This window comes from Malaclemys terrapin, chromosome 10, assembly GCF_027887155.1.
Source record: "Malaclemys terrapin pileata isolate rMalTer1 chromosome 10, rMalTer1.hap1, whole genome shotgun sequence".
Classification (NCBI taxonomy): domain Eukaryota; kingdom Metazoa; phylum Chordata; order Testudines; family Emydidae; genus Malaclemys; species Malaclemys terrapin.
In genome coordinates this window covers 65425366-65451467 of record NC_071514.1, presented here as the reverse complement: position 1 = coordinate 65451467, position 26102 = coordinate 65425366, and the positions used below count along the sequence as shown (strand labels likewise).

Below are 26102 nucleotides of genomic sequence, written 5' to 3'. Positions count from 1 at the left end.
TCAGGGTCTCAGAAACCTGCAGTGCATCTCAGGTGTTGTTACAATTATAACACATGTGAAATGACAGACCAATAATACCAGTTCCTAATACACTGACTACATATTTCCTGCATTATATGAATTTCAGTGTTTCCCTAGTTTATGATTATTAATTTGTATTACAGTAGTGTCTAGAGACCAAAACCAAGACTGTGACTCCTCTGTATGAGGTGTTGTATAGTCTTTGCCCCCAAAGAGTTTACAGTTTAAGCTTGGAATGCAGTCAAAGGATGAATAATAGAATTAATGTTTAAAATAAAAGTCAAAGTAATATTACAAATTTCTAATAAATGAAAATATCAATCAAGTAAAAGCTCACATTAAATCAAATGAATAACTGACTTCTAGAGAATTCTTCACTAACTTGATAACCTATATTTGTTCATAGTATAACTTCACACTTTGAATCCACATCAGGGGATGTTGCATTGTGTTTGATTAGCTTTCAGTTTCTGGTGTGTACTTACACTGTGGCAGTGCTCAAAATGTGGTAGGTTGCTTTCCAAACACACATTAAAATATGGTCCCTGCTTTGAAGAGTGTGCAATCTAAAAAGACAAATGAAGGCCAGGGAAAAGAGATACCACATGCAAGCAAAGTTGTCTGGGTGATGATTGGCACATGTCATTTTAGTTGCATTTTTTTGTTTTTGTATATGGGAAGATTGTGGGAGAGACAAGAGGATTGATAAATAGAGCATGGATTTGATGAGCATAGGAATAGGAGGAATGATGGACAGCAGGGAAGTCTGAGACTAAGTGTGGAGAGAAAGAGGAAAATGGAGATGGGAAAATAGCGAGTGGGATAGTTTAGATGGGGTGGGGAGCATGGTGGCCAGAAAGTAAGGTCCTAATGCGAAGGGGATTTGGTCAGAGAGAAGCAAGAGCAAAAAACAGTCAACAAAATGTGACATTTGACTAGTTACATTTGAAGCGTCCAGTGAGGTCAGGAAGCGGAAGGGTAAGAAGGCCCTGCTAATGCTGCTGTTCCTCTTCTGAAGAGCTCTGGACTAATGTGGAGCCCCCATATGTTTGTTATGTGTGTGCTGCCACAAAATGGGAGCTGCTGAACCCCCCCCCCCATTGCAGCTGCCACCCTAGTCTCTCTTGCTCCCAGCAGGATCCAGTCCTTGACTAATAAAAGGCTCCTTGTCCCTGCTGTCCATCCTTGTCTCAGCAGGCCCTTGAGGCGTGCCTTAATCTTGTGGCGATGCTGCTTCCCTCACTACCAGCCCACCATTATGGTCTGTGGATTACAGTAAAAGTTAGGGCTACATTCTCTTCTCAGTCCATAGTGGAATGTCATAGGGAAGTTTTACACAGAGATCAGGGTAGTATGTGGCTTTTATGTAGTAAGTAAACTTTGTTATTATTTCTATTTGTTCAGTTCCTTGTTGTCACATTTGGTGCCATTGAGTGGGGAAAATATACTCCCCTTTTAGGATTATGGCTACTTCTGCCATTTGATTATCTTCCTTCCCCATTCTCCTTTTTTCAGTTTCTTTTTCTTTGTGTGATTCCTTTGGCCTTCCCTCTCTATTTTCTTCTCTGCAGCAACATTTTCCACACTATTTGGGTTTTGCTCCCACAGATGGTCAACAATGAAATGTTTAATGTGGACAGTAACATTTCATTGCGTTTTAGCACTTGTCTCAATGAAATTAATGGCTGATGGGGATTCACAACTTCTCATCATCATTTTTTCAAGTAGTCCATTGATTCAGGTGGACATGATAGCTTCTGTTACACTTGATTCATGTTTGGAAGATTTTCTTCAGAACCATGAGGGCAAGAGTTTGGGTTTTTTTATTTAAATTAAATCTTAGATTATTAATATGCCTCTGGTTTCAAGTTTCAGATTTCAGTATGATCAATAAGGATCAAATCCAATCAGAATTCCTTTAATCAGATCAAGTAGTCTCTTAACAGTTGAATGCCTTACCCCTTATTCAGGCCAGACTCTAACTGCAGTTAATAAAAGATTGTCCTACGTAGTGAATATGAGAACAATCCCGAAGAGTACTTGGAAGACCATGACATCAGTGTACAATGTACATACAATATGGGTTAGAGGGAGGAGAAAATAATGTGGAATAGTACTTTTAACAAGCAGACCTTCAAAATGACAAGTTTTGAAAAGTGGTACCTCTTGTTCATACTTGCTTTTATATGGCTCTTTATTATGCCATTATGTCTGTACAACTGAATAACATACCTTCCAAGATGTGATAATGTACTCTAATTGGGTCTTGCTGTCTCTGAAAACAGTTTTCAAAGCAGAAAGGTATGGATTAAAAGTGAAACAGTAATGCATGGAAGTGAGTGTGTGTGAATATTCTGGGAAAGATAGTTTTGCCAGAGTCACTTATATCTACAATTAAATTTAGAGTTAGGTATATCTCCATATATATATCTCCCAGAGCAGGAAGGGACCCCGAAAGGTCATCGAGTCCAGCCCCCTGCCTTCACTAGCAGGACCAAGTACTGATTTTGCCCCAGATCCCTAAGTGACCCCCTCAAGGTTTGAACTCACAACCTGGGTTTAGCAGGCCAATGCTCAAACCACTGAGCTATCCCTCCCCCACCTTAACCTATCCTCTTTCCTTAACTCACTTTGTTGTACTTAGGCCTTTCAGGGGAGTGCCAAAAGGTTGGACGAAGCTATATGTATTGTCTGTTCAGTGTTGCAATACTACTTCTTTTAGGTGCTATGGGGTGAGTTTGTGATTGCTTGAGGATTGCTTTTTTTTTCCCCCTGAATTTCTTTGTTTTATGAATTTAAATCCAACTTTTTATACATTTAATTTATTGTAGTCATGTGGTTTAACACAGTGGTTCTCAATCTTTACAGACTACTGTACCCCTTCTAGGAGTCTGATTTGTCTTGTGTACCCCCAAGTGTCATCTCACTTAAAAACTACTTGCTTACAAAATCAGACATAAAAATATGAAAGTGTCACAGCACATTATTACTGAAAAATTGCTTACTTTCTCATTTTATCATATAATTATAAGATAAGTCCACTGGAATATAAATACAGTACTTACATTTCAGCGTATAGTATATAGAGCAGTATAAACAAGTCATTGTCTGTATAAAAATTTAGTTTGTACTGACTTCGCTAGTGCTTTTTATATAGTCTGCTGTAAAAAGAGGCAAATATCTAGATGAGTTGATGTACCCCTGGAAAACCTCCGTGTACCCCCAAGAGTACGTGTACCTCTGGTTGAGAACCACTGGTTTACCATATCTCATCTAATACAAAGGACAGGAAGACTTCATGATTTAACAGTCTTTACAATGTAATAGCATCAGAAATGGATAGAGATTTTGAGTTGAGCCAGTGCTAGTGTAACCCACCAACCTTCTGGATGTGATGTTCTGTCCCATCTAGTGGCACCAAGACCACTTAGAGAGAGTTAAATGAGTCTGCTCTACAGCCTTAGCTAAGAGCCAGTTGGCTTTTAGCTCATGCAATAGAGGCTCACACACTAAATTCCAAAGGCCCCAGGTTCAATCCTGCCCACCCACAACTGGGGTCTGTTGGCGTTACAAGTGGGGGCATGTCCAGGATTTGAACTGGAAAGTCTCTGAAGCTCAGGACACGCTTCTTCAGCTAGGGGAAGTATGTAACCCACACACCTCCTGGGTGTGGTGTTCTGTCCCATCTGGTGGCACCAAGACCACTTAGAGAGATAAAATGAGTCTGTCGGCTGTTAAAATGAGTCTGTTACACTAGCTGCTGTGCATGCATACTACCAAGAGCTTTCCTTTTTTTTCTCTGAGACATCTTCCTTTTTGGTTAATGAAAGTGATGTAGTACATTCTTGAGGACTGTTGTCACAACTATATAACTAGCAGTTTTTCACAAATATACATCATGAGATATTTAATATGTTTAAAGTGAAGCGAACCTGTCAGTAGTATATATTACGAAGGTAGATAAAGCAGTTGCATTTCTTTCATGCAAACCTGTATAATTTCATAGCTACTGGACTGATTAAGTGTATCTCTGTTTGTGATGTTTGATTCTTCTTTTGCTTTTTGAGGTTACAACTGGCAAACTTTGCCTTTCTAGGTGAGGGCATCCAACATCCTCTTAAGAATACCTCTAAATTGGTAAGGTTTGATAGACATATGTAATTATCTTTCTAGAAACAAAATGAGCACTTGAGTTCTAGGATACTGATAGATGCTCTTAAAAAAAAAAAAGATGTATTTAAAAAATCACTTGTTCTATTGAGTTAACATTTGTGATTGTTTCTCTGAAACATAAAAGCAGCCTCAGGTAGCCATTGCTTATATCAAAATGCAAGGTTGTACCAAATGTGCTCTAAAGTTCAGACAAATACAATTGTCAAATAATTTAGGTGGAGAACAATTTTCTGTTTGCAATCTGGTATGTATAAGAAAGAACCTGTATGCTACAAGATTGATGTATGGGGAAGGATCTTCAGCTGGATGAGTTGAAATTGTATTTTGAAGAATGTTATAACTTCAAAACAAAGCATGATGCAACTTGAAACACCAGGCAAATAAGTTTCAGAGTGGTAGCCGTGTTAGTCTGTATCAGCAAAAAGAATGAGGAGTCCTTGTGGCACCTTAGAGACTAACACATTTATTTGAGCATAAGCTTTCGTGGGCTAAAGCCCACTTCATCAGATGCATGCAGTGGAAAATACAGTAGGAAGATATATATGCATCTGATGAAGTGGGCTTTAGCCCACGAAATCTTATGCTCAAGTAAATTTGTTAGACTATAAAGGGGCCACATGTACTCCTCGTTCTTCAGGCAAAAACAGATGTTTGGATTACTTCTGATTCATGGCACCAGGAGATGTCCTGAGGAAGAGCCCAAAGCCTGAGAAGGACAGTGAATAGGAGGAGGGTCTATAGGGTGTCTAGGTCACATATTGTTTAAGGGATTATACATCAGTAAATAAGGCCCTCATCTTGTAAAGGGATTGCTAAAAGCAGATCCATATGTTGACGTGAATTTCTTTGCAGAATCTAAGTTTGTAATTTATGGGTTGGACTAAATGGCAGCCTCTGCCAGACATGCAAGGTTGGGCATAAGATATTTTCTAATGGTCACCTCTGGTAGCAGACATGCTGTGTCATTCTGCACTGGCTGCAAGACATAGGGTTGCATTGTGACAGCCCAGAATAGGGGGAATTGCAGTAGATAAACTGAAATGACAAAGCCTTGGGTGGCATTGGTGAGACTGAACTTCGGTGGCAAATTCTTTTCTTCTGTTCTGACAGATATGTTAGTTGCACTTTGTGAAGGATTATTTTCCTTTTAAAAGGACAAACTGCTGTTTTTGAGCTCCAGTTATTGTGTGCACACAGATTCTTATTTGTCTTTCTCCTTTTTTGAACTTTTTATTTACAGCTTTATGCAGTAAAAATGATAATGCCACAGTGAGAAATGTACATTGATTTTAGCAGATATAGTCTATATAAATGAATGGGGCTATTCTTTTAACTTTTAAAAGGTGATTTATCTTGATTTTTTGATTGTGATGACTGAAAAATTGGGAGTCATCTTTATGGATAATACATATATCCTCATCTTTTTTTATTTAAAGAAGAAAAAAGCTTTTTTCCCGCTTCTCTCTTTTTTTTATTTTTTTTAGGGCTAATATTGTTCTAGACTTTTATATTCATGACTAGCAATGTTGCTTTGTGGTTTGAGCAAAGAAGTGATCGTCAGGAGTTACTGACTTCTATTCCTGTTTCTGCCCTGGATTTACTGTGTGACCCTGGGCAACTCTTTTCCTCGATTCTGTCATTTTGAAACGAATAGTAATTTTTACCTACCTAACTTCTTATGGCTTCTAGGATTTAATTAATATATGTAAGGTGCTTTGATATTCTCCAATGGCAGAAGCCATAGAAATACAAAGTATTCTTTTTAAAATAGTAACATTTAACAGTTAAACATCATTTATATTTTCAGTGCACATTCAAACTCTTTTCTCTCCCACTTTCAAAACTCTTCTATGTCCTTGCAAAATCAGCAATGTTTACTTTACATCTGGCACATTCTCACATTTTGGTTTTATAGGACAGTCTCTTATAACAGAGAAAACAAATCCTTGTTGGTTCCAGTGTAAAGGGGACTAAAAAATAGGTCTACTTTGTCTTCCTTCCCTCACTCATTTATGGCTAAATGAATGTTCTCCAAGCACTATGTCAGCTGTCCCATGACTCCTGCCGGTACTAAGGACAACTGTTATGGTAAAGAAGAGGAAGAGGGAGAAATATCAGCCAACTCCAGCAATCAGAGCACCAGTGAGATTGAAGCTGTCAGGGAGCGGCAAGAGTAGAGAAGAAGGGAATTGGGCAGCTGTGCCATAAGTTTAGGTAGTGGGGAGAGAAAAGGACCCGATGGCTGGACAGCATTTGCAGTGGAGAGGAAACCCAGAACACACGGAAATGTTCAGGAAAGCAGAGGGCAAGAGAGGAACAGATCAGTTAGGAGGGAAAGATGGGTTTAAAAGCAAAAGCAGACAGTGTGATTCAAATTTTGCCACATTAAAAAGCAGTAAAATATATATAATTATTTTTCTAAAATTGCTTTTCCGTGTAAGCCCAGGGACAATGTGCAGCTGTGAATGGGAGAGGATGTGGTCCCTGAAATAATTTCTGAATTATGATGATGATCATTCTGTGAAAAAGTTGGAGAATCCCTGTCCTGAGGCATAGGTGTTTTGGATTGGAGAACAGGAAACATGAGCAGATTTCTATGGACTTCCTCTCCAACAGTGTACTATTTTTTTGGCTAGCCTCTGCTGTTGAGCCTCATCTTTTACATGCTAAAATGTTAATTTCTTATAATAATAAGAAACCAAATATTTACCATGACTGATCAGCAGTCATTTTGATTTCCAGCTTTTTATAGATAGAACAAAACCCTACAGTGTGCACATTGTGATTTCCTGTGTTTGGAACAGGGGAGAAGTCTGTGAAAAGACAGTTTGCTGTGAATTATATACTCTGGTTTCTCTTCAGATCGTATAAATCTTTCTTTTAGTCATTTCACTGATCTTATTTTTGGGATTCTTTGTTTATGAGAGACATAGGAAAATCTCAGAATACTATTTGGTTTCTTAGATGACCAAAAAAAGATTTAAACTATTTCTGAGCAGACTACTTTTATTTTTTCTTATTGTGCCAGGGGACACATTTTGTAAAGGACTGACGTGATATATTTGGGGGAATTAGCAATTCATATTTACAAGTGTCCCTTTTCTTCCTCTTAATTTACACAGATAAAAAGTACATCAGAAGTGATATTCTTCAAAATTAAATGTACAAAACATTTTTGATTGAACATTTCGGAAAAGATGTAGAGAATTTTGATCAACATTTGACTTCGTTTTGACATCTTATTTATCTGTTTCTATTTCTTAGAATTATTGATGAGTAGAATGTTTCAAATCCTGTGACCTATATGAAATTTAACAGGAAAATAGCAAGTCGATGGGAAAGTGACACAGTACTGTATAACAAAAATAGATTAGTAAAGATATTAATAGACTGAAAAGCTATATTTAATGCCACAAGAGGGCCACAAACCCTGTGATAAAATAGCTGGTTGAAAAATGTATTATTTTCTAGATTTAAAAGTGCTGATTCTTCTCTTCCTAACACTAATATAGAACTCTATTGAAGGCAGCAGTGGACTTACACCATTGTAAAAATGGTATGAGATCAGAATTGGAATTGTTTGAGAGATGCAGGAAAAATCACAGAATAGTATTTGGGGTCTTAGACAACCCCCCTCCCCTTCCAAAAAAGATTTAAACTACTTCAGGAGTAAGATTTACTGCTTCTAAGAAAGCTCTGGGTCCAGACTGAGTTTTTTGAGTTAGAGGCATCTAACAGTTATTTTAACAAAATGTTAATCTCTGACTCAGTTCTTCATCTGTTTAACCAGATTATTCAGGAGCAACGTCCTCCATCTGAGGTGCTTAAGCAGCAGACTTTTTCCTTCAGTAGTGTCAGGTGAGAGGCCTAACTGGCCTAAGAAGAGTAAACAAAAGACACAAAGGTGCACAGCACACTTGCCCTCTCCACATCTAAGGGAGACCTAGCTGGAAGGAGCTCCCTGTTTTGCTCCAGCTCTTGGAAAATGTCTCCTGATCAGTGCAAGTTGAGTGGGTCATTTCTTCACCAGCTGCTTATGAAGCTGGCTCCCATCTCTGCTACAGCAGTGCCCAGCTTGAGAGCAGTGGTAAGGGAACAGTCTCCATTGTAGCCTATGTCTGTCTAGGGAAAATTGAGCTATCCACCTCAGGAATTAGTCAGAACTCTGCCTCCTTTTCCTTTCTGACAGGCTAGGTCAGTAGCAGGGAGATGTTCCCACTGGACTACTCAGCTGGCTGTACACATAGGAAACTAGACAGCCTTCATCTCTGTGGAGCTACCTCACCCCAGTCTACAGTTCCTTCCTTAACTTTTAAGAGCCTTAGCTGATATAGGACATATAGTGTTTATCATTGGTGATTCTGGGCCCAAAAGATAAGTTTCCCCTTTAAAGTGTTCCTCTCCTTAAGAACAATGAGGAGTCCGCTGGCACCTTAAAGACTAACAGATTTATTTGGACATAAGCTTTCGTAGGTAAAAAAAACCCACTGACACGACTGGTTTTCCAAGTGGTTCTCCACTTGTAAGGTAACTCCCTTTTCTTCATGTGTCAGTGTAATAATGCCTGCATCTGTAATGTTCACTCAATGCATCTGAAGAAGTGGGTTTTCTACCCATGAAAGCGTATGCCCAAATAAATCTTAGTCTTTAAGGTGCCACCGGACTCCTCGTTGTTTTTGTGGATACAGACTGACACGGCTAGCCCTGATACTCCTCTCCTTAAGGTGCACCACTCTTCTCCTGAGGGTGCTCCCGGACAGTGCTTAAGAGCTTCCATCTGAATGGACAAAACAGTGCTTGCTCTCTCCCCATCCCCCTAATACTGCCACCGATCCCTGGTTCTTACTTCAGGCCTTAAGAACAAGGATAAATTCAGCCAGAGTGGTGCTAAGTGACTTTGCATATGTCTACGCTTCGACCTGGGACAGCTCAAGGGACATATCCACACGAGTTCTGATCATGCTAGTGTGCTAAAAATAGAGTGCAGCTATGGCAGTATGAGGGTTTAGCAGCCCTGAGTACCTGCCTAGCATCTTGGATGGTAAGTACTCGGGGTAGCTAACCCCTTGCGCCACTGTGGCTATGCTCTATTTTTAGCATGCTAGCTTGATCAGAGCTGGTGTGGGTATGTCCGCTCAAGATGGGAATCTGACCCTGGAGCTTGAAGTGTACACACATCTTTTGATTCTACTTGTGCCAGAAAAAGTAATCCCTGATGACTCTGTTCCCTTTCTCAAGAAGGGAGAAAGAAAGCATTCTTCATCAGACAGAGGTGTAGATCCTGTCACTGCTCTAGTGCTGAAGAGAAAAGACCAAGACCATGGAGACACGCTTCTTTCTCCCAATGAGACTGGGGGCAGATGGATGTAAAATAGTCCAAGCAGCAGGACAAAACCAGATTGGAAAAAATCCAGAAGCCCTGAAACAGTCCTCATCCCCCAGTTCTTCCTCATTCACAGAAGTAGGGGAACTTTCAGAAACAGCCAGTTTCAGAAGAGAGAGAAATCAAGAGAGTTCCAAAGAAAAGTGTCCATTTTACACCACACTAAAAGAGAACTGAGAGCCCGGGGTAATTCAACCTCTCAAAAAACCCAGAAGAACAAATCTAGACAAATAAGGCAAAATTAAGAGAAAACATTTCCCAGTATCTTCTAAGTAGGAGCTGTGTATCCCCCTTCATTTGACCCTCCCCAGAATCAGTGAGTGTGTAGTCCTTGAATCCCAGAAGTGACCGCAATCCAGAACTTTTACACACTTCAGAAGAATGTCAGACTTCATCTTTCTTCCCAAAGTGGGAGCAGTGTGACTTCTTTTGTTTAAAGATACAGCTATATCTCTAGGTAACTTCCTTTCTCAAACTACTGGAAAAAGGCTGGAAGCTAGTTTAAGATTTTGTTTTGAAGCCTCCTTTGTGCCCCTTTGAATATCTGTAGCTTCTGAGTACTTTTCCAGAACCATTCTTCTCTTGATGAAGGATGTAGTTGGTTGGTAATATCTCACAATCAGTTGCTATGGAGGATCGCAAACTTCATGTAGAAAATAAAGGTAGAATATATTTTAGTAAAACTGTGATTATATTTTATAATCCATATTTATCATGCAAAAACAAGAAAATCAAAGCCACCTTACAAAGTATCTCACTAGTTGCTTCTCTTGCAGTGGATGTTTCTCTCAACTGCTTACATTTCATAGTTCCAGCAATGGTGGGCAATATTGTAGTAAGTTGAAATATGTGGCTGGGCTCTTAAAATGTATCTTTTTTGAGATGGGGCAACCAGAACTGCAAGCAGTATTCAAGGTGTGCATGTACCATGAATGTATGTAGTGGCATTATGATATTTTCTGTCTTATTATCTATCTCTTTCCTGATGGTTGCTAACATTGTTAGCTTTTTGGATGCTGCTGCACATTGAGCAGGTGTTTTCAGAAAACTATCCACAATGACTCCAAGATCTTTGTTGAGTGGTAACAGCTAATTTAGACCCCATCATTTTGTATGTGTCATTGGGATTGTGTTTTCCAATGTACATTACTTTGCATTTATCAACATTGAATTTCATCTGCCATTTTCTTACCCAGTCACCCAGTTTTGTGAGACCCCTTTGTAATTCTTCACAGTTTGCTTTTCCAGTCATGGGCCTTATTTGAGTAGAGACTGTCAGGCATGCCAAGTTGTCTAGTGTGGGGTTGTATGCGTGTGTGAGAGAGGGAGTGTGTGTGTGTGTGTGTGTGTGAGAGAGAGAGAGAGAGAGAATATGTGTGATTTGGACAAACGTCTGTGTATTTGGGACTTGGACGAGATTACTGAACTCATTTTCAGCTGTACTTTAAGGCAGAATTTGAAATGTGACACCTAATCTTTTTCATTTAAAATGTATTTCACTAGGAAACGTGAATCCAGAGAAATCTTCTTTCATCATAGGACAGTGAAAGGAACAGTGAAAGGATAACCATCCACACTTACCACAAATAAAATTCAGTATTTCACATTAATGTTAACAAGTTGCATTTAGTGTTCATTTTTAAAAGGTAGCTTTTAAACCCATTTTGTAGCTCTTTGTCCAGATAGCAGTGCAGTTATCAAGAAAATGAAGTGTGAATAAGAGTCCGACACCTGAGCTCCAGCTTCAGGAAAATGCCTCCTGATCAGTGCAAGTTGAGTGTGTGATGAATTACTTGTTTTATCTGCAAATGCAAATATAAATGGTTCAAGGAAGGCTGTCTTACATTCTGATCTGTCTACTCAAGTATCTAAGTTCTAAGAATCACTGTTGTACTCCTACACTATTATCACATCTTGAAAGTCTACAAACCAGTTCAAGTCTCATTAATGTAAAATATCCCTAAGTAATTTTTTAAAATAATTGTATATCCATCTCAGTAAAATTCAGGGTTTATCTTTAATTTTGGATGGCAGAAACCAGAGAAATCTGAGCTTACTTCTTGCACACCTGTTCTTAATCTATTTTTATTAGGCTATCATTTAAGCTTCATATCTCCAGCAAAGGGAATGGGATCTGTAGTTTCTCTCTATTTTGACCAGTATTCTCCCCTCCCTCAACCCAGTCTCGATGGACAAAAATTTTGTATTTCTTTCTAGAGATCACAGATCCTTTAAATCTCAAATTACCTGGTTGCCCAGGCCAACAAAATAATATATTTTCTTTTTGTGGAAATGCAAATAGGATCTGGGCTTCTCCCCTTTGTTTTTGTGAAATCAGTCTCTCAGTGATTTCTCTTGCAAGAATCTCATATGATTGATAGCTTCCCAGTGTGATTTAGACTGGCAGTCATGCAGAGGCTTCATATATAGATGTGAATCATGCACAGTATAATAAAAACTTAAAGAAAGCCAAGTATTTTACGTTGAAAAAGGGTTACAGTTGACTTCATTGTACGATGACACATTAAATCCCAAATCTCAATTTCAGAAGAACCCAGTATGGTGCTATGTAGAAAATCAAGTTTCCATCAACATGGTGGTGCTGAAGCTTGACTCCTGCAATTATTTTAAATTATTACCATTTGCTTAGAGAATAATGTAACAACTAACACGGGAAATATGTAACTGTGAAATTATAATGTTTCTACATATATACAGATTTGGTCTTGTGCACATTTTCCAAATTATAATATTGGCTGATTTTTTCCCCTCCTTTTAAGATCCACTTTTCCTGCAGAGTAAAATGGCTAGTTTGTTTTTTCTAAAAAACAAACAAACAAAAAACAAAAACAAAAACAACCCATCAATGTTTAATCTGTTATGTTTTTTACTATAGTTAAAGTATCCCATAAATGTGTACTTTTGTAATAGCTTAGCTAACTCTAATTCTTATTCTTGCAGCCTGGAGTTCTAGGATATTTTGAGTTCAATGCTTCACCTCAGCCTCCTGGTTATTTGACGTTCTTCACATCAGCATTACATTCATTAAAGAAAGGTAAAAGCTTAAGATTAAGAATTTAAGGCACCTTTGCAAATAGTTTACATATGTGAACTTCAGTTCTCATCTGAAATATTCTGTAATTTGAGAATTACAGCTCTTAGTATTGGTCTGATGACTAAGTCGTATTCCTTTGTTAATAGACAATGAATGGATTAAGGAGTAAAACACCTTTTATTTAATTAATTCTTATCTTATATATCTTGTGGACAGGCAGAGTGAAATCAAATACATAGTGTGTTTATCCTTCGTCACATTTTCATGGCAGAATAAATGTGATCTTCATTTTGTATACAACTCTTATTTGCCAAGTCTCTCCACTTTATTGAAGGAACTGCAGTTCATGTTTCATGTCACTTTTCATTGGCTAGTATTTGGGTACAGAAGTACTCAAAAGTAAATATAATTTTTGTAGCCAAATGAAAATTAAGCAAAATCACAAGTCTAAGCAGTAAAATTATTGAGTGCATTCCATTTTTTAGGATCTGATCCTGCAAACAGTTATGCTTGAGTGGCTTTACTCACATGAGCAGTCTCTTCAAAAACATATATTTGAGACTGCTGATTTGCGGAGTCCATGGTATGTTATCTATTTTTCAGATGTGTTTTGTTTTACACTGGAGTCAGAAGTCTGCTAATGCAAGACATGACACTGGGGCTCATCCTCAGCTCTTTCCTGTCACTTTGCTTAATTTAGCTTCTGGCTTTTTCACTTTTCCTCATTTTACATTACTTAATGTCTCGGAAACATCTTGTAAATCTCTTCAAGTTACCCTTTCTACTGAAAGATGCTAAACAAAGAAATATTTACTTCCTTGGGGGTGATTATGGTAAAACCAAGATAGTCTTCTTACATGGAGCTTACCCTGTTTCCCCGAAAATAAGACATCCTCCGAAAATAAGGCCTACTTACAGTTTTGCCTCTCGTTGTAATATAAGGCATCCCCCCGATAATAAGACCTCCCCGATAATAAGGCATCCACCGATAATAAGGCATTTTTCATTTCTGAAAAATAAGACATCCCCTGAAAATAAGACCTAGCGCATCTTTGGGAGCAAAAATTAATATAAGACACTGTCTTATTTTCGGGGAAACAGGGTAGGTTAGACAACTGCTAACAAAAGGAGATGCGCCTCCCACAGTGGTCACTTAAAATCAAGAAATTTGACCTCCTCCCTCCCCCCCCAAAAAAGGTTATGTATAAAGAAGAACTAAATCTTTCTTCTTTTCTTTTTTTAAGGGGGAAAAGTAAAACTCTGAGAGTGGGCTCTGTTGCTGACTGATGCTCATTGGTTTGGTTTATGTCTGTTTTAGTGGCTGGTAGATAGCCAACCTACCCCCATCCACATGAATATCTATCTAAGCAAAGGACATATCTGTATTTTGGAGAGTTTTATTCTAGTTTCCAAATTAAAGGAGAACTAAACCCCAAAATGTTTCATGTTTCAGTGCATAAACATAAAGCATAACATATTTATATGTATTTTGAAAGGTTATTTTATAATGTAATTGTGTTCCTGTTGTAGCTTTTTAAGTGCTGAGCATTTTTGCCACATTTCCTAGGAGCAGAAGCAATGATGTCATAACTAAAGTGGTTTACACACCACTGACCTGGCCTCCCCAGTTAAACCATCAGTTTCTTAATTCTGAGTACATTGCAGAGAAAAGGGCACAAAACATTCCTGCATTTAAAATGCTTCATCTCTGAAACAAGAGCTTGTACGCCAAGAATAAATGCAGTGTAAAATATAATTACAAAAATATCTTACATTATTTATTTTGATGTTTGCAGCTGTAAATGTCATACATTTTTTAGGTGTAATGAACATGGTATCTAGATAATTTCATGCCAAATGTTGCGGAAACACTAAATAATACAACTTTTATAGCCTCTTTTATCCAGTTTGTTGCATACATTATATTAATTCTCACAACACTAGTAATTATTATTGACCCCACTTCATAGGTTGGGGACCTGCGGCATAAAGAGATGGAGTAGCTTGCCCAAGATAAGTGAATCTGTGGCAAAACTTGGCAGAACAGAGTAGTCCCAGCTTTGACTTTGATATATTATTAATTAGTCGTCCTTTGAGACCCAATCCTTATTTTATGTTTTTAATTTTCCTTAATTATGCAGATTGATAATTTGTGTTTTAAAATGCTGAGGAAGACCGTTTGTCTTATTTTTGCTGGTTGAGTAATTCTTTTGTTAACTCTCTCTTATGTGTTTTGTCATATACATTAAGGCAAACTAGATTCCTTATAGTTTGCACTAGCTGGGTCTATAAAGGGCTGCTACAGCACAGCACATTAGAGCACTTTACAAATTACTCCTCGAATGCACTTTGCTGTGACATGTAGATAAGTGCTTATACTCTCAGATTGTTCAGAAGACTTACGCTGCCATCTTTAACACATACTATCACAGTAAGATTTAATCTATAAGGTATTTATTATGATGGGAAAGCAATGTAGGAGGAAAAAGCTGAGTGTTGCTCTATGGCATGAAATCCTACTCAAGGAGCTGATTCTAGAAAATACAAAGCATTGATGTCAGTGGATATGGGTACTTAGCACCTTGTAGGATCAGATCATCAATGAGGTAAATTATGAACAATTGCTTTGTTGTGACATCACATTTTTGTTCAACTGGAAAATGAACTTTGTGAATATTTTTCATTTTTTGAATGTGTAATTGTAGCGTTCCTAATTTTTAGTTCTTCATGTAATTGTTCACATGGATTCAACTTTTTGATATTTTGTGTCATGCTTCCTGATTCTTTTGGACAGTAGTGTCTGTTCAGGCTGTGCCTGTAGCGTAACTGTCCTTGCGCATCCCCACCCCAAGGGTAATAAGGGTGGAATGGGCCCTACTGACCCTCAGTTTCTCTTATTGATCATGCCAGTGAGACTGAACTCCTGAAGAGTTCCCCTTTTTCTATGTGCACTGTGCTACTGACATTAGTTAGTAATCTTAATGTTTATGTGATTGTTAGTTAATTTATTGTTATAGTTAGATGTTGCCCATTGGGGGGAAAAATCTAAGCTTTTCTTCAATAGGTTTCAGCTTTGGTACAAAGTGCCTTGGTACCTACCACCTCTGTACCCCTAGTGGACAGTCATCAGTCTGTTGTAATTGGACCTGACCTTTAGACCACATGCCTCCAAGCCAGTTGGATTTGGGCAGTATCCAGTCACACTTCCAGGTGCAGACCTCCTGTGTGGCCCCTTGGGATGTAGGACTCTGCAATCCAGCTGCCCTAGACCCTTAAACCAGTATTGTGACCCCCTCTTGTGTTAGTCACTTCATGGAGGTGACTGGTATTAAAATAAGTTGCCTTGGTCTATCCTTGCAATCTCTAGGCAATCACAGCTACACACTCAAAATGCAAGTCAAATGCAAGTTCTTCAAAATGGTGGTGTCAAGGAAAGTCACAATTTGATACAGACATGTACAAATGTGTATCAGTTCATCACACCAACCTCTCCCTCCCCCAGAGACAAGACAGATAGAATGGCCCATCCCTTAGATGACATTTACTGCTCCTCATCCCCATCTAGAAACATCAGGGAGTCATCTTCCATTCACCTCCCCCTCCTTGGGTGGCACAATAGAATCAGGAAGAGACTGAAGGGGAAATTCCATAAGAGGTAGCAGGAAAAGATCTAGGACTCATTGGGAATATCCCTCCTGATACCCCCCTCAGTACTCATATTCCTACCAACTACAGGTTGTCCATTGTATGTGATGATGATATCACAGCATCACATGTGTTCTTGTGGCTGTATAGTCCAACCTTTGAGTAGCAAACAGACTAGATATGTGGAGCTCAGTCCACACCTTTACAAGACACTATTCTTTGGTAGAGTCTTCCAGTTCAGATCCCTGTTTCGGTAGGGCTGTCCTGCTGTCATTGTTTGAGAAGGACTCCTACAACCCATCTTCAAGCAAACAGACAACTGCTTGTTAGGCACCAACATTGCTAGACGCTCACTTGAAGAAGAAAGAACGGTTGCATACCCTGAAGTAATTGTGGTTTTTTGAGATGTGTTGCCTACATGGATTGCACAACCTGCCCTCCTTCCTTGCTCCTTTGGCGTTCTACTCCTCCAGGATTCTTTGTTGGTAAAGGAACTGAGAGATGTTTGGATTCACTCCACCCTTTATGCTTTCAGGTAGTGGGTGGGTGAGGACAAGAGGTCAGACTAGATGATCTGGTGGTCGCTTCTGGCCTTAAACTCTCTGATGCCTAAGATGCAGGCATGGCCCCAACAGATTCTGCTGGCCAAAAGAATCTGATCTCATGCAGATGGAGTACATATGCACCAAGAGTGGAATTGTGTGGACAACACATCTTGAGGAACAAAAGTTACTGTAAGCTAAGTAACCAGTAACAAAAAGCCAGCAATGCTGTAAAAAGGATAACTGGTATATAATATAGCCTCCTCAGGCTGTCAGCTTCAAAAGAAGCATCACTCTGCATCATAAAACACTTTACCCATATTGTCTACTGCTGAATGAAACTATCTACTATCATGAATTCCTACTCTATTCTGTATTATACAGCATTTCACTGTGTGACATTACTCTGTGACACTGCATGTTAGCACTAGGTGTCCTGTGACTATCAGGAAAAAAGACTCCAGTAATGGTGCATCCCTGGCAGGCAGAGTTGTTCACTTATTTCATAAATATTTTTTGTTAATTAATTTTGTTAAATAGATCTTTAGTAAAAAACAGCATATTTGCCAAAAATGGCAAGTATTAATTTTTTTAAAAGTTATGCTGATGGAAAGATGAGTGCTTGAGAAACCTTGCCAGTCAGTGTTTGCAAAACATTTTAAATGGTTAAGAATTTTGAATTGTTACTTTTTGTCATGTGATATTATGGCAATGAACAGAAACCAGAGATGTCAGAGGCAGCTGTATTTGCAGAGAAATAATCCATCAGAAGCTTGCATATGGATGAAAAGTTGCATTTCATGTAATTTAAGTAGTGCAAATCTTGGCTAACTTGCAGAAGGTCCTTACTTGCTCATCCAGTCAGCCATACTGAGTGGAGTAGGGAATTCTTGTTGGAGAACTTGTGTATTGAAATTCATCTGCCTTTTTAGTTAGAAAATATTTTTGCATTTGTGCTACAGGAGAAGAATTATCTTTGTACAAAAGTTTTAGGATGGCTATTTTTTTGAACTTGTGCTGAATTTCTTAGATTTTTCAGTAGATTTTTATTGTTTCCATTTTTTAAAAAAAGTGTTATTCTGTCTGCCTGTATTTGACTAGTGCTGTGACACTGACTGGCTTTGTCAACAACTCTGTGGGTATCTGTTGGTATTTTTGTTATCCTCATGGTTCTTCAATTCCTGAGTGACAGTGAATTCCACTGTATCCTTCTGCAATCTGTTGTTTCTAGCAACTGCTGTGCCAAGGTGCAGTTGCTACGTTCTTGTGCTAGTACCTGCTATTTTGATTTCAAGATCTGTCAGTTTCTTAAACTTTTGTTCTCTGTTTAGTTTGTGCCCTCCTTTTTTCTCTTCTGTACTGCATATGTGTATCTCATCTCTTTTTTCTTTTTTTTTCCCCAACCCCCTTTTCCCTTGTTCCTAATGTCAGGAGCAGCGCCAGGATTTTTGGCGCCCTAGGCGGGGGTCCTTCCGCGCTCCTGGTTGTCGGCGGCAATTCTGCGGCGGGGAGGTCCTTCCGCGCTCCTGGTCTTTGGGGCACTTTGGCGGTGAGTCCCGGAGCGAGTGAAGGACCCGCCACAGAATTGCCACCGAAGACCCGGAGCGCGGAAGGACCCCCCGCCAACGAATTGCCGCCAAGGGCAGCAAAATGCCGCCCCCCAAATCTTGGTGCCCTAGGCTACCGCCTAGGTTGCCTAAATGGAAGTGCCAGCCCTGCCTTTTGTCCCTTCAGGAAGCATTCAAGAACAGTTGAAGATGAACAGTGATCTTGCAGTTTACTTGTAAATTGTGTGATATTCTTTCCCCTGGCTCTAAGAAGAAAAAGAGCAGAAAATGCAGAATGCCTGCCATCATGAGCCTATTTCTAAGCCCTGCTTATTTACTCCGGATCTGATAATTTATCCCTGTGTTTCTGTGGCTTCCCACTAGTATACAGTTCTCATCCAAGGACTTTTTTCTTGTTGGAAATGTGCATTAGACAGCTTCCTGCAGGACCATGGTTAGTGCCAAACCAATACTTGCAGAGTACAAAATACCAACAACTAAGTCACTGACCTTTGGCATAGTATTTACAGGCCTCAGAAGGGTTAAATCAGTAATACTTGTGTTTTCACATCTTCCATGGAACACACTTTTAGAAGTTTAAAACCATTATTATTTATTACCCATTTCTTTATTACTTATTATTTGTGTTATTGTAGTGTGTAAAGGTTGGGGGCCCATTGTGCTAAGCACTGTACAAGCAGAATACAAAGAGTCCTTGCCTGAAGAGCTTACAATTTAAAAGACAAGGCAGACAAAATATATAGTTAAGCAATAATATATTATTTTCATTCTTATAATTAAATATTTACTTGTTTATCTCCCCAAAGACATGAGCATCCTTTCATCCTTAAAGTGTTCTGCTAAGCCCTCCAGTAGTTTCTAGTGCACTGGGATGCAGTTCTGTAGAAGGTACTTAAATCTGCATCTTTTTGATATGAAAAGATTCAGGCTTCTTTAAAAAACGATGATAAAAGTGAGAGAGTCTGGGTGGGATTTTGTTGAATAATGACTGAACTGCTATATATGTTTCCTATTTATAAATAAATAAAGGCAGACAGCTCTCTGTCTCCATGACAACAAAATCAGCCACCTCACGTACTGGTGAGAAAAGGGATAGAATTCTGTAGAAACAGGTTAGAAAACATACATCGTGATAATATGCAGCTTTCTATATCTGTTTTTCGGTTTATATGGCATCTATTTAATACTCTAGGTGCTATAAATCAGCAAATATAGAAATATACGTGTATGTGTATGCATATACTGTATATTAATGCAAAGGTTAAAGACCCTGTCAACTTGATTTTTTTTTTAAATGACAAAAATATCATTTTCTGATAGAACACTCTTTAAATAATATATCCTGATTTTTTAAAATTCTTTCGTGTTTTTAATAAATATTTTTCTTCTCTCCTGTGGATGCTTGAATATTTTCAATAAGGGAGAAACTGACTTATCAGGGGAAAGGATGATGCTAATTGTAAACAAAGTACTATCAGATGGACGGAGTAAACAAACTGGAAAAATAGAGAAATATTTTTCCCACTTCTGTTAGTTATCGTACTCTTAGCTGTTGCCTTTAGCTGTAGTATGCACAAAGTTTTCAGACAGAAATGTGATTTTGAAATTTTGTCCTTAAAAAAACAAACAGAACTTGCTCATATCTGCTCACTCAAAATAAAACCCTCAGATAATGATATTAGGAACCATAATTTAGGTTCCCTACCCTTCACCCATCAATCCAGCATTTAGGATGATCATATAGACTCTTGATTCAGCAAGGCATTTAAATACATGCTTAATTTGAACTTTAACCATTCATTTCAACACCTCCAGTCAAATGCTCTGCACTGTTAGAAACACTGCTGGTCCCACTGGATAAAAGAGGAGGATTCTGCAGCTGGATTTGTGACCCATGCAGGTAAAACCTTACTGCAGCAGAAACAGTTCAGTTGGGGTTACCATATTTTAATTTAAAAAAAGGAGGACACTCCACGGGGCCCCGCCCCAACTCTGCCCCTTCCCCGCCCCCAGCCCCACCCCAACTCTGCCCCTTCCCCGCCCCGTCCCCAAAGTCCTTGCCCCAACTCTGCCCCCTCCCCTGAATGCTCCCCCCCCTGCGCCCCTCCCTTCCCCCCCCCCGCTTCCCGCGAATCAAATGTTCGCGGGAAGCCTGAAACAGGGAGGCAGCAGGTAAGCTCTGGCTGAGGCGGGGCGGGGCGCGGCCCAGTCCGCCCCCCCCCCGGCCGAGCGGCTCCTTTTGGCGGCCAGCCGGCCCAGGCCAATAGGCTCTGGCCTTGGCATCTCCCACTCGGCTTGGGCCCCTGGAGCACCGGCCCTGGTTCCGGCCGAGCACCCCGGCCAAGCACCCCGGGCCTGGCCCCCGGCCAAGCACCGCTGGTCCCAGCGGCTCCAGCCCCTGGCCGAGCACTGCCGGCCCTCCCTCCCTCCCTATTTTCCCGGACATGTCCGGCTTTTTGGGATTTCCTCCTGGACGGGGATTTGAGGCCCAAAAAGCCGGACGTGTCCGGAAAAATCTTGAGACATCAAATGCTGACAAGAGTATTTGTAACAAGAGTAGGCACATGGAACTTTGTATAGTATGGGAACATGTATGAACTTTGTGTAGTATGGGAAAGCTGGCACAAGCCTACACAAAATATGAAAAAACCCACATCTGAACATACTTGGTGTCAGTGCAATGAGAGACAAGATATTGTCTGGTGGTGCTACAATTTTATACTCAGGAGAAGGAATGCACAAAAGAAGTGTAGGAATTATGCAGGATAACATTCCAGCGAAGACCCTGCTGTCTTGAGAACCGGTGAATGGCAGAATAACAGCCCGTCTGCAAACAAGACATATCAAGTGTACAATAATCCAAGTGTATGCACCAACAAATTCAGCAGGCGACCCTGAAATTGATGTGTTCTTTGGGTAGGGTTACCATACGTCCTCTTTTTCCCGGACATGTCCGGCTTTTCGGCAGTCAAACCCCCGTCCGGGGGGAATTGCCAAAAAGCGGAACATGTCCGGGAAAATGGCTGCTCTGTTTAAGAGCCTGGCTGCCTGAACGCTACCAGCTTCGGGCAGCCCTGTGCCTGGAGACCCTGCGCCGCTGGAGCCCGGGAGGGGAAGTGCCCGGCTGGGGGCGCAGGGTCTGGAGGCACGGGGCTGCCCGAAGCCGGTAGCGCTCCGGCAGCCCGGCTCTTAAATAGAGCCGCGGGGACTGGAGCCTCCAGCCGCTGGGGCTGTGTGTAACTGACACAGTGTCAGTTACACAGAGCCCCAGCTGCTGGAGGCTCTGTTTAAGAGCCGGGCTGCCCGAGCGCTACCGGCTTCGGGCAGCCCCGTGCCTGGAGACCCTGCGCCCCCAGCCGGGCACTTTCCCTCCCGGGCTCCGGCGGCGCAGGGTCTCCAGGCACGGGGCTGCCCGAAGCGGTAGCGCTCGGGCAGCCCGGCTCTGTGTAACTGACACTGTGTCAGTTACACACAGCCCCGGCGTCTCTATTTAAGAGCCGGGCTGCCCGAGCGCTACCGGCTTCGGGCAGCCCCGTGCCTCCGGACCCTGCGCCGCCGGAGCCCGGGAGGGGAAGTGCCCGGCTGGGGGCGCAGGGTCTGGAGGCACGGGGCTGCCCGAAGCCGGTAGCGCTTGGGCAGCCCAGCTCTTAAACAGAGCGGGGGCGGCTGGAGCCTCCAGCCCCCGGGGCTCTGTGTAATTGACCCAGTGTCAGTTACACAGAGCCAAAGAGGAGAAAAGCCTCCAGCCCCCGGGGCTCTGTGTAACTGACACAGGGTCAGTTACACAGAGCCCCAGCTGCTGGAGGCTCTGTTTAAGAACCGGGCTGCCCCAGAGCTACCGGCTTCGGGCAGCCCCCTTGCCTCCGGACCCTGCGCCCCCAGCCGGGCACTTCCCCTCCCGGGCTCCGGCGGCGCAGGGTCCGGAGGCACGGGGGCTGCCCAAAGCCGGTAGCGCTGGGGCAGCCCGGCTCTTAAACAGAGCCTAAGAGGAGCAGAGCCTCCAGCTGTGGGGGCTCTGCTCCTCTTCGGCTCTGTGTAACTTATACAGTGTAAGTTACGCAGAGCCGCCGGAGTCCCGGAGGGGAAGTGCCTGGCTGGGGGCACAGGGTCTGGAGGCATGGGGGCTGCCCAAAGCCCGAGCGCTACCGGCTTCACGGTTTGCTGGGCAGCCTCCAGACCCTGCGCCCCCAGCTGGGCGCTTCCCCTCCCGGGCACCAGCTGCGCTGGGGAAGCACCGGCTGGGGGCGCAGGGTCTGGGGGCTGCCCGGGAAACCGTGATGCTGGTAGCACTGGGGCAGCCCTTTCCCCCTGGCTGGGAGTGGGAGGGAGGAGGGGGCGGAGTTAGGGTGGAGGAAGGGGCGGAGTTGGGGCGGGGCTAGGGGTGGGGAAATGGGCGGGGCCATGGCCCGTGGAGGGTCCTCTTTTTTTATTTATGAGATATGGTAACCCTATCTTTGGGCAGGTACAGCAAATTTTGGATGATGTGCCTAAGCATGACATCATAGGCACAGCAGTGGAAGGCATCCATGCTAATAATAGCAAACAGCTTTTGATTCTATGTGGCACAAACCATCAGTCTCTTCCAGCATAAGAGGATTCACAAGCTCACATGGAGATCACCAAAAAATGCAACTGTCAGCCAGATAGACCACGTGTGTATCTCAGGGGTGAGCATCATCTTTGAGGAATGTTCCTACCCAGGTGTTGGCTTGGATCGTTATCATTTAGTGGCCACGTTACAGTGTAAACTTAAAAAGATCATAAAGGCAGACAAAAAGAGTGTTACAGCAAAAGTAAAGTTCAAGGACAAAGAAATACAGATCAGATTGCTTTTAGCAACCGTTACACTATTTTACAGGCTCAGGAAAGTCTGGAAGAGAAAAGGTCAAACCTGAAGACAGTAATCGAGACAGCTGGGCCTCCAAAAGGGGTAAAAGAAAAATGCATGGATTACATCTGGCACACGGGCAGCAATTAACAAGCAGAAGGCAAAAAAGGACAGAGCAAGACGCAGGCAGCGCTTTTACAGACAGATGCAAGATGTAGAGAAAAAGACGCAAAAATAAAGAAGAGAAGCAGACAGGATAGAAATGCCTGGGTTCAGGAGAAGTCTGCAGAGGCACAAGATGTACCACTGAGAGAGACTTCAAAGAGCTCTACAGAATAGGGAAGGGCCTCTCAGGAAGAACCAGACCATCACGGGTACCCCAGCCCATCAGGGACTTTTATGGACAGATGTTGAAAACACATGAAGAACAAGCCAGATGAAGGAAAAAACATTTCCATTCCATATTAAACTGTCTAGAGCCGCAGTCATGCACACGTTCCAGAGGAATGCCTATGTTAAGTTAGAAATAGAAGAGGGACCAATAAATAACACCCAGTGAAATTAAAGCAGCCATCAAAGGCCTCAAACGGGAAAACTTTTGAAGTTGACAGAATTCAAGCAGAGGTAGAGTGACAAACGGATATTGAATGCGCTGGCATTATCTGGAAAGACGTGCCACGATTAGCGAGCACACATAATCAATGCAGGAACTGGATTGGCCAATATGCCAGCAGCACAGGAGGGTCTACAGTTTAATTCACATGCTTAAATACCTTCCTGAATGGCACAATAATGCTAATATAAAATAACTTGATAAGCAATTTTTATTTCCTGTTGTTTTGCATTAAGAATCCAAAATGCAAAAGGCTGTTCTGATGATTAAATATGCAATGCTTGTAAGGTTGATAAATTAAGATTTGTGTTGGTTATTCTAGTTACATTCTGCCTACGGAGGTTTGCTCTATTGCCTTATTTTATTCCTTTCATATTTCACTTGTAATGAGCAAATACTGAATGTTGAACATTGGGGAAATATCCTCCTGTCTTTTCACTGCATTTACATTATAATGTAAAATGCTTCTTATAAACAACATATGTTACTGTAAGAGAGATTTGTTTTCACAGTCTCAGTACACAGATACCTTCTTATAAAAGGTGTATTTCCTTGAGGTAGTATTTTTGTGTGTGTGCAAAAAAATCTTGAATTTGGTGATGTTAGTTTTTGATGTACATAAGAGTTTTCATGGCTTGTTTCTTTGAATAGCTTTTATTTAGGAATGTAATGCATGTATTAATAATCCCAATGCTTTGTACTTAAGATTTTATTTTAGAACTAAAAGTACTCTACAAACATTATTTAAGTCCAACAACATTCCTGTGAGGAGGCAGATATCATTGTACTCATTTTACAGATTAATAAACTGAGGAACAGATTGGTTGAGTGACTTACCCAGTAGGTTTTACTTGAAAGTCATTTATTTTGAGGCAACTTTCCATTGCAGTAGTAGTTTTAAAATCCTTGTGTACAAGTGGGCAGGCAAGTAATCATTCTGGAAATAAATGATCTGACATCCACTTTTTCCCAAAAGGCAGGCTGGAGAGATTAACAAATACAGTTGTTTGTCTGATTAACTTTGGACTTTACTGATGTATTACAGCTGTGATTGGATTTTTTTTGAAAGATACAGAATAATTGATGAGAACAAGATAGCAGTATCTCTAATGGCGTTGTTTGTTTCCACCAAGACCTTGCTGTTCAGTATTACATTCCAGAGAGCATACCAATTCTGTTGTCTTTCTGCCACTTGATTCTGGCTAGAATTTAGATGTGTTTTGCTGCTGTTGTAAGTAGCTAACTGTGTGAAATTTGATCTTTGTCTATCTTGAAATGCCTGTAATGTATTGCTCTTTTATTTGTTAGGAGAAGTTGATGTTGGGGAATTGCTTGCAGTTCTTGACTGTTTCTTTCTCTGTAAAGAACACTTTTTAAATTCAGTTTGGTGAGAGTTTGTTCTTTTGGCTATTAGTGGAGGGATAAAAAAAAATCTCTCTGTACTTTTGAGAGAGAGAGAGAGAGACTTTGAGTCACAGAGGGGTTCTGCTGTACATTGCTGCTTTGCTTGTTCCAAACATTGCGTCAAAACATTAATAAAAAACTAGAAATGTCATGGACATTACTTGTAAAATCTTATTTGTCAGACAGAATTGATTATATAAACTATTTAGCATTCTCTTCTTTAATCTTTCACTGTAATTTCAGTGTATATACCTATAGGTAGGGCTACGATTTTGTCACGGAAATCACAGAATCTGACTTCCAGAGACCTCCGTGACTTGAGCCCCCAGCTCCTGAGAGCTGCAGGGTCCCCCCATTGCCCGGGGTGACTGGGAACTGTGGGACCCCGAGATCCCAGCCGCTGTGGACAGGGGAAGGAGTGCCCCAGGAGCTTCCAGCTGCTGTGGGCAAGGAGGGTGCTCTGGGATGCTCTGGAACTCGGAGCTGTCGCGGCCGGCCGGGGTGCCCTTGAGCTTGGAGCCACCACAAGCGGCCGGGGTGCCCCAGAGCTCCCAGGCTGCTGCAGGTGGCGGGGGTGCCCCACAGCTCCCAGCTGGGCCCCCAGGGGCAGTGTGGGGACCCCGCAGCTTCTCATTTTGTCATGGATATTTTTAGTAAAAGTCATGGATAGGTCACGAGCTTCCATGCTTTTTTCTTTATTGCTCATGACCTGTCTGTGATTTTTACTAAAAATATGCATGACAAAATCTTAGCCTTACTTATAGGCCCTAATACTGCTTGCATTAAAGTCAGGTTCTTAATCTGGCCATATTTGTATCCAGACTAAAAGTCTTTGCTCCACTACCTGTTTGTTTGTTTTTTATCATGAGA

General features: G+C 41.2%; 1 protein-coding gene across 3 annotated transcripts in view; it reads left to right on the top strand.

The window, feature by feature from the left end:
- TXNDC11 (thioredoxin domain containing 11) overlaps positions 1-26102 on the top strand; it is a 93377-nt gene that overhangs the window by 18730 nt on the left and 48545 nt on the right. For all 3 annotated transcript variants that reach the window (XM_054041719.1, XM_054041720.1, XM_054041721.1), the window contains one exon: positions 12539-12632. In XM_054041719.1, the coding sequence (XP_053897694.1) occupies positions 12539-12632 (94 nt within the window). The remainder of the gene's footprint in view (positions 1-12538; positions 12633-26102) is intronic.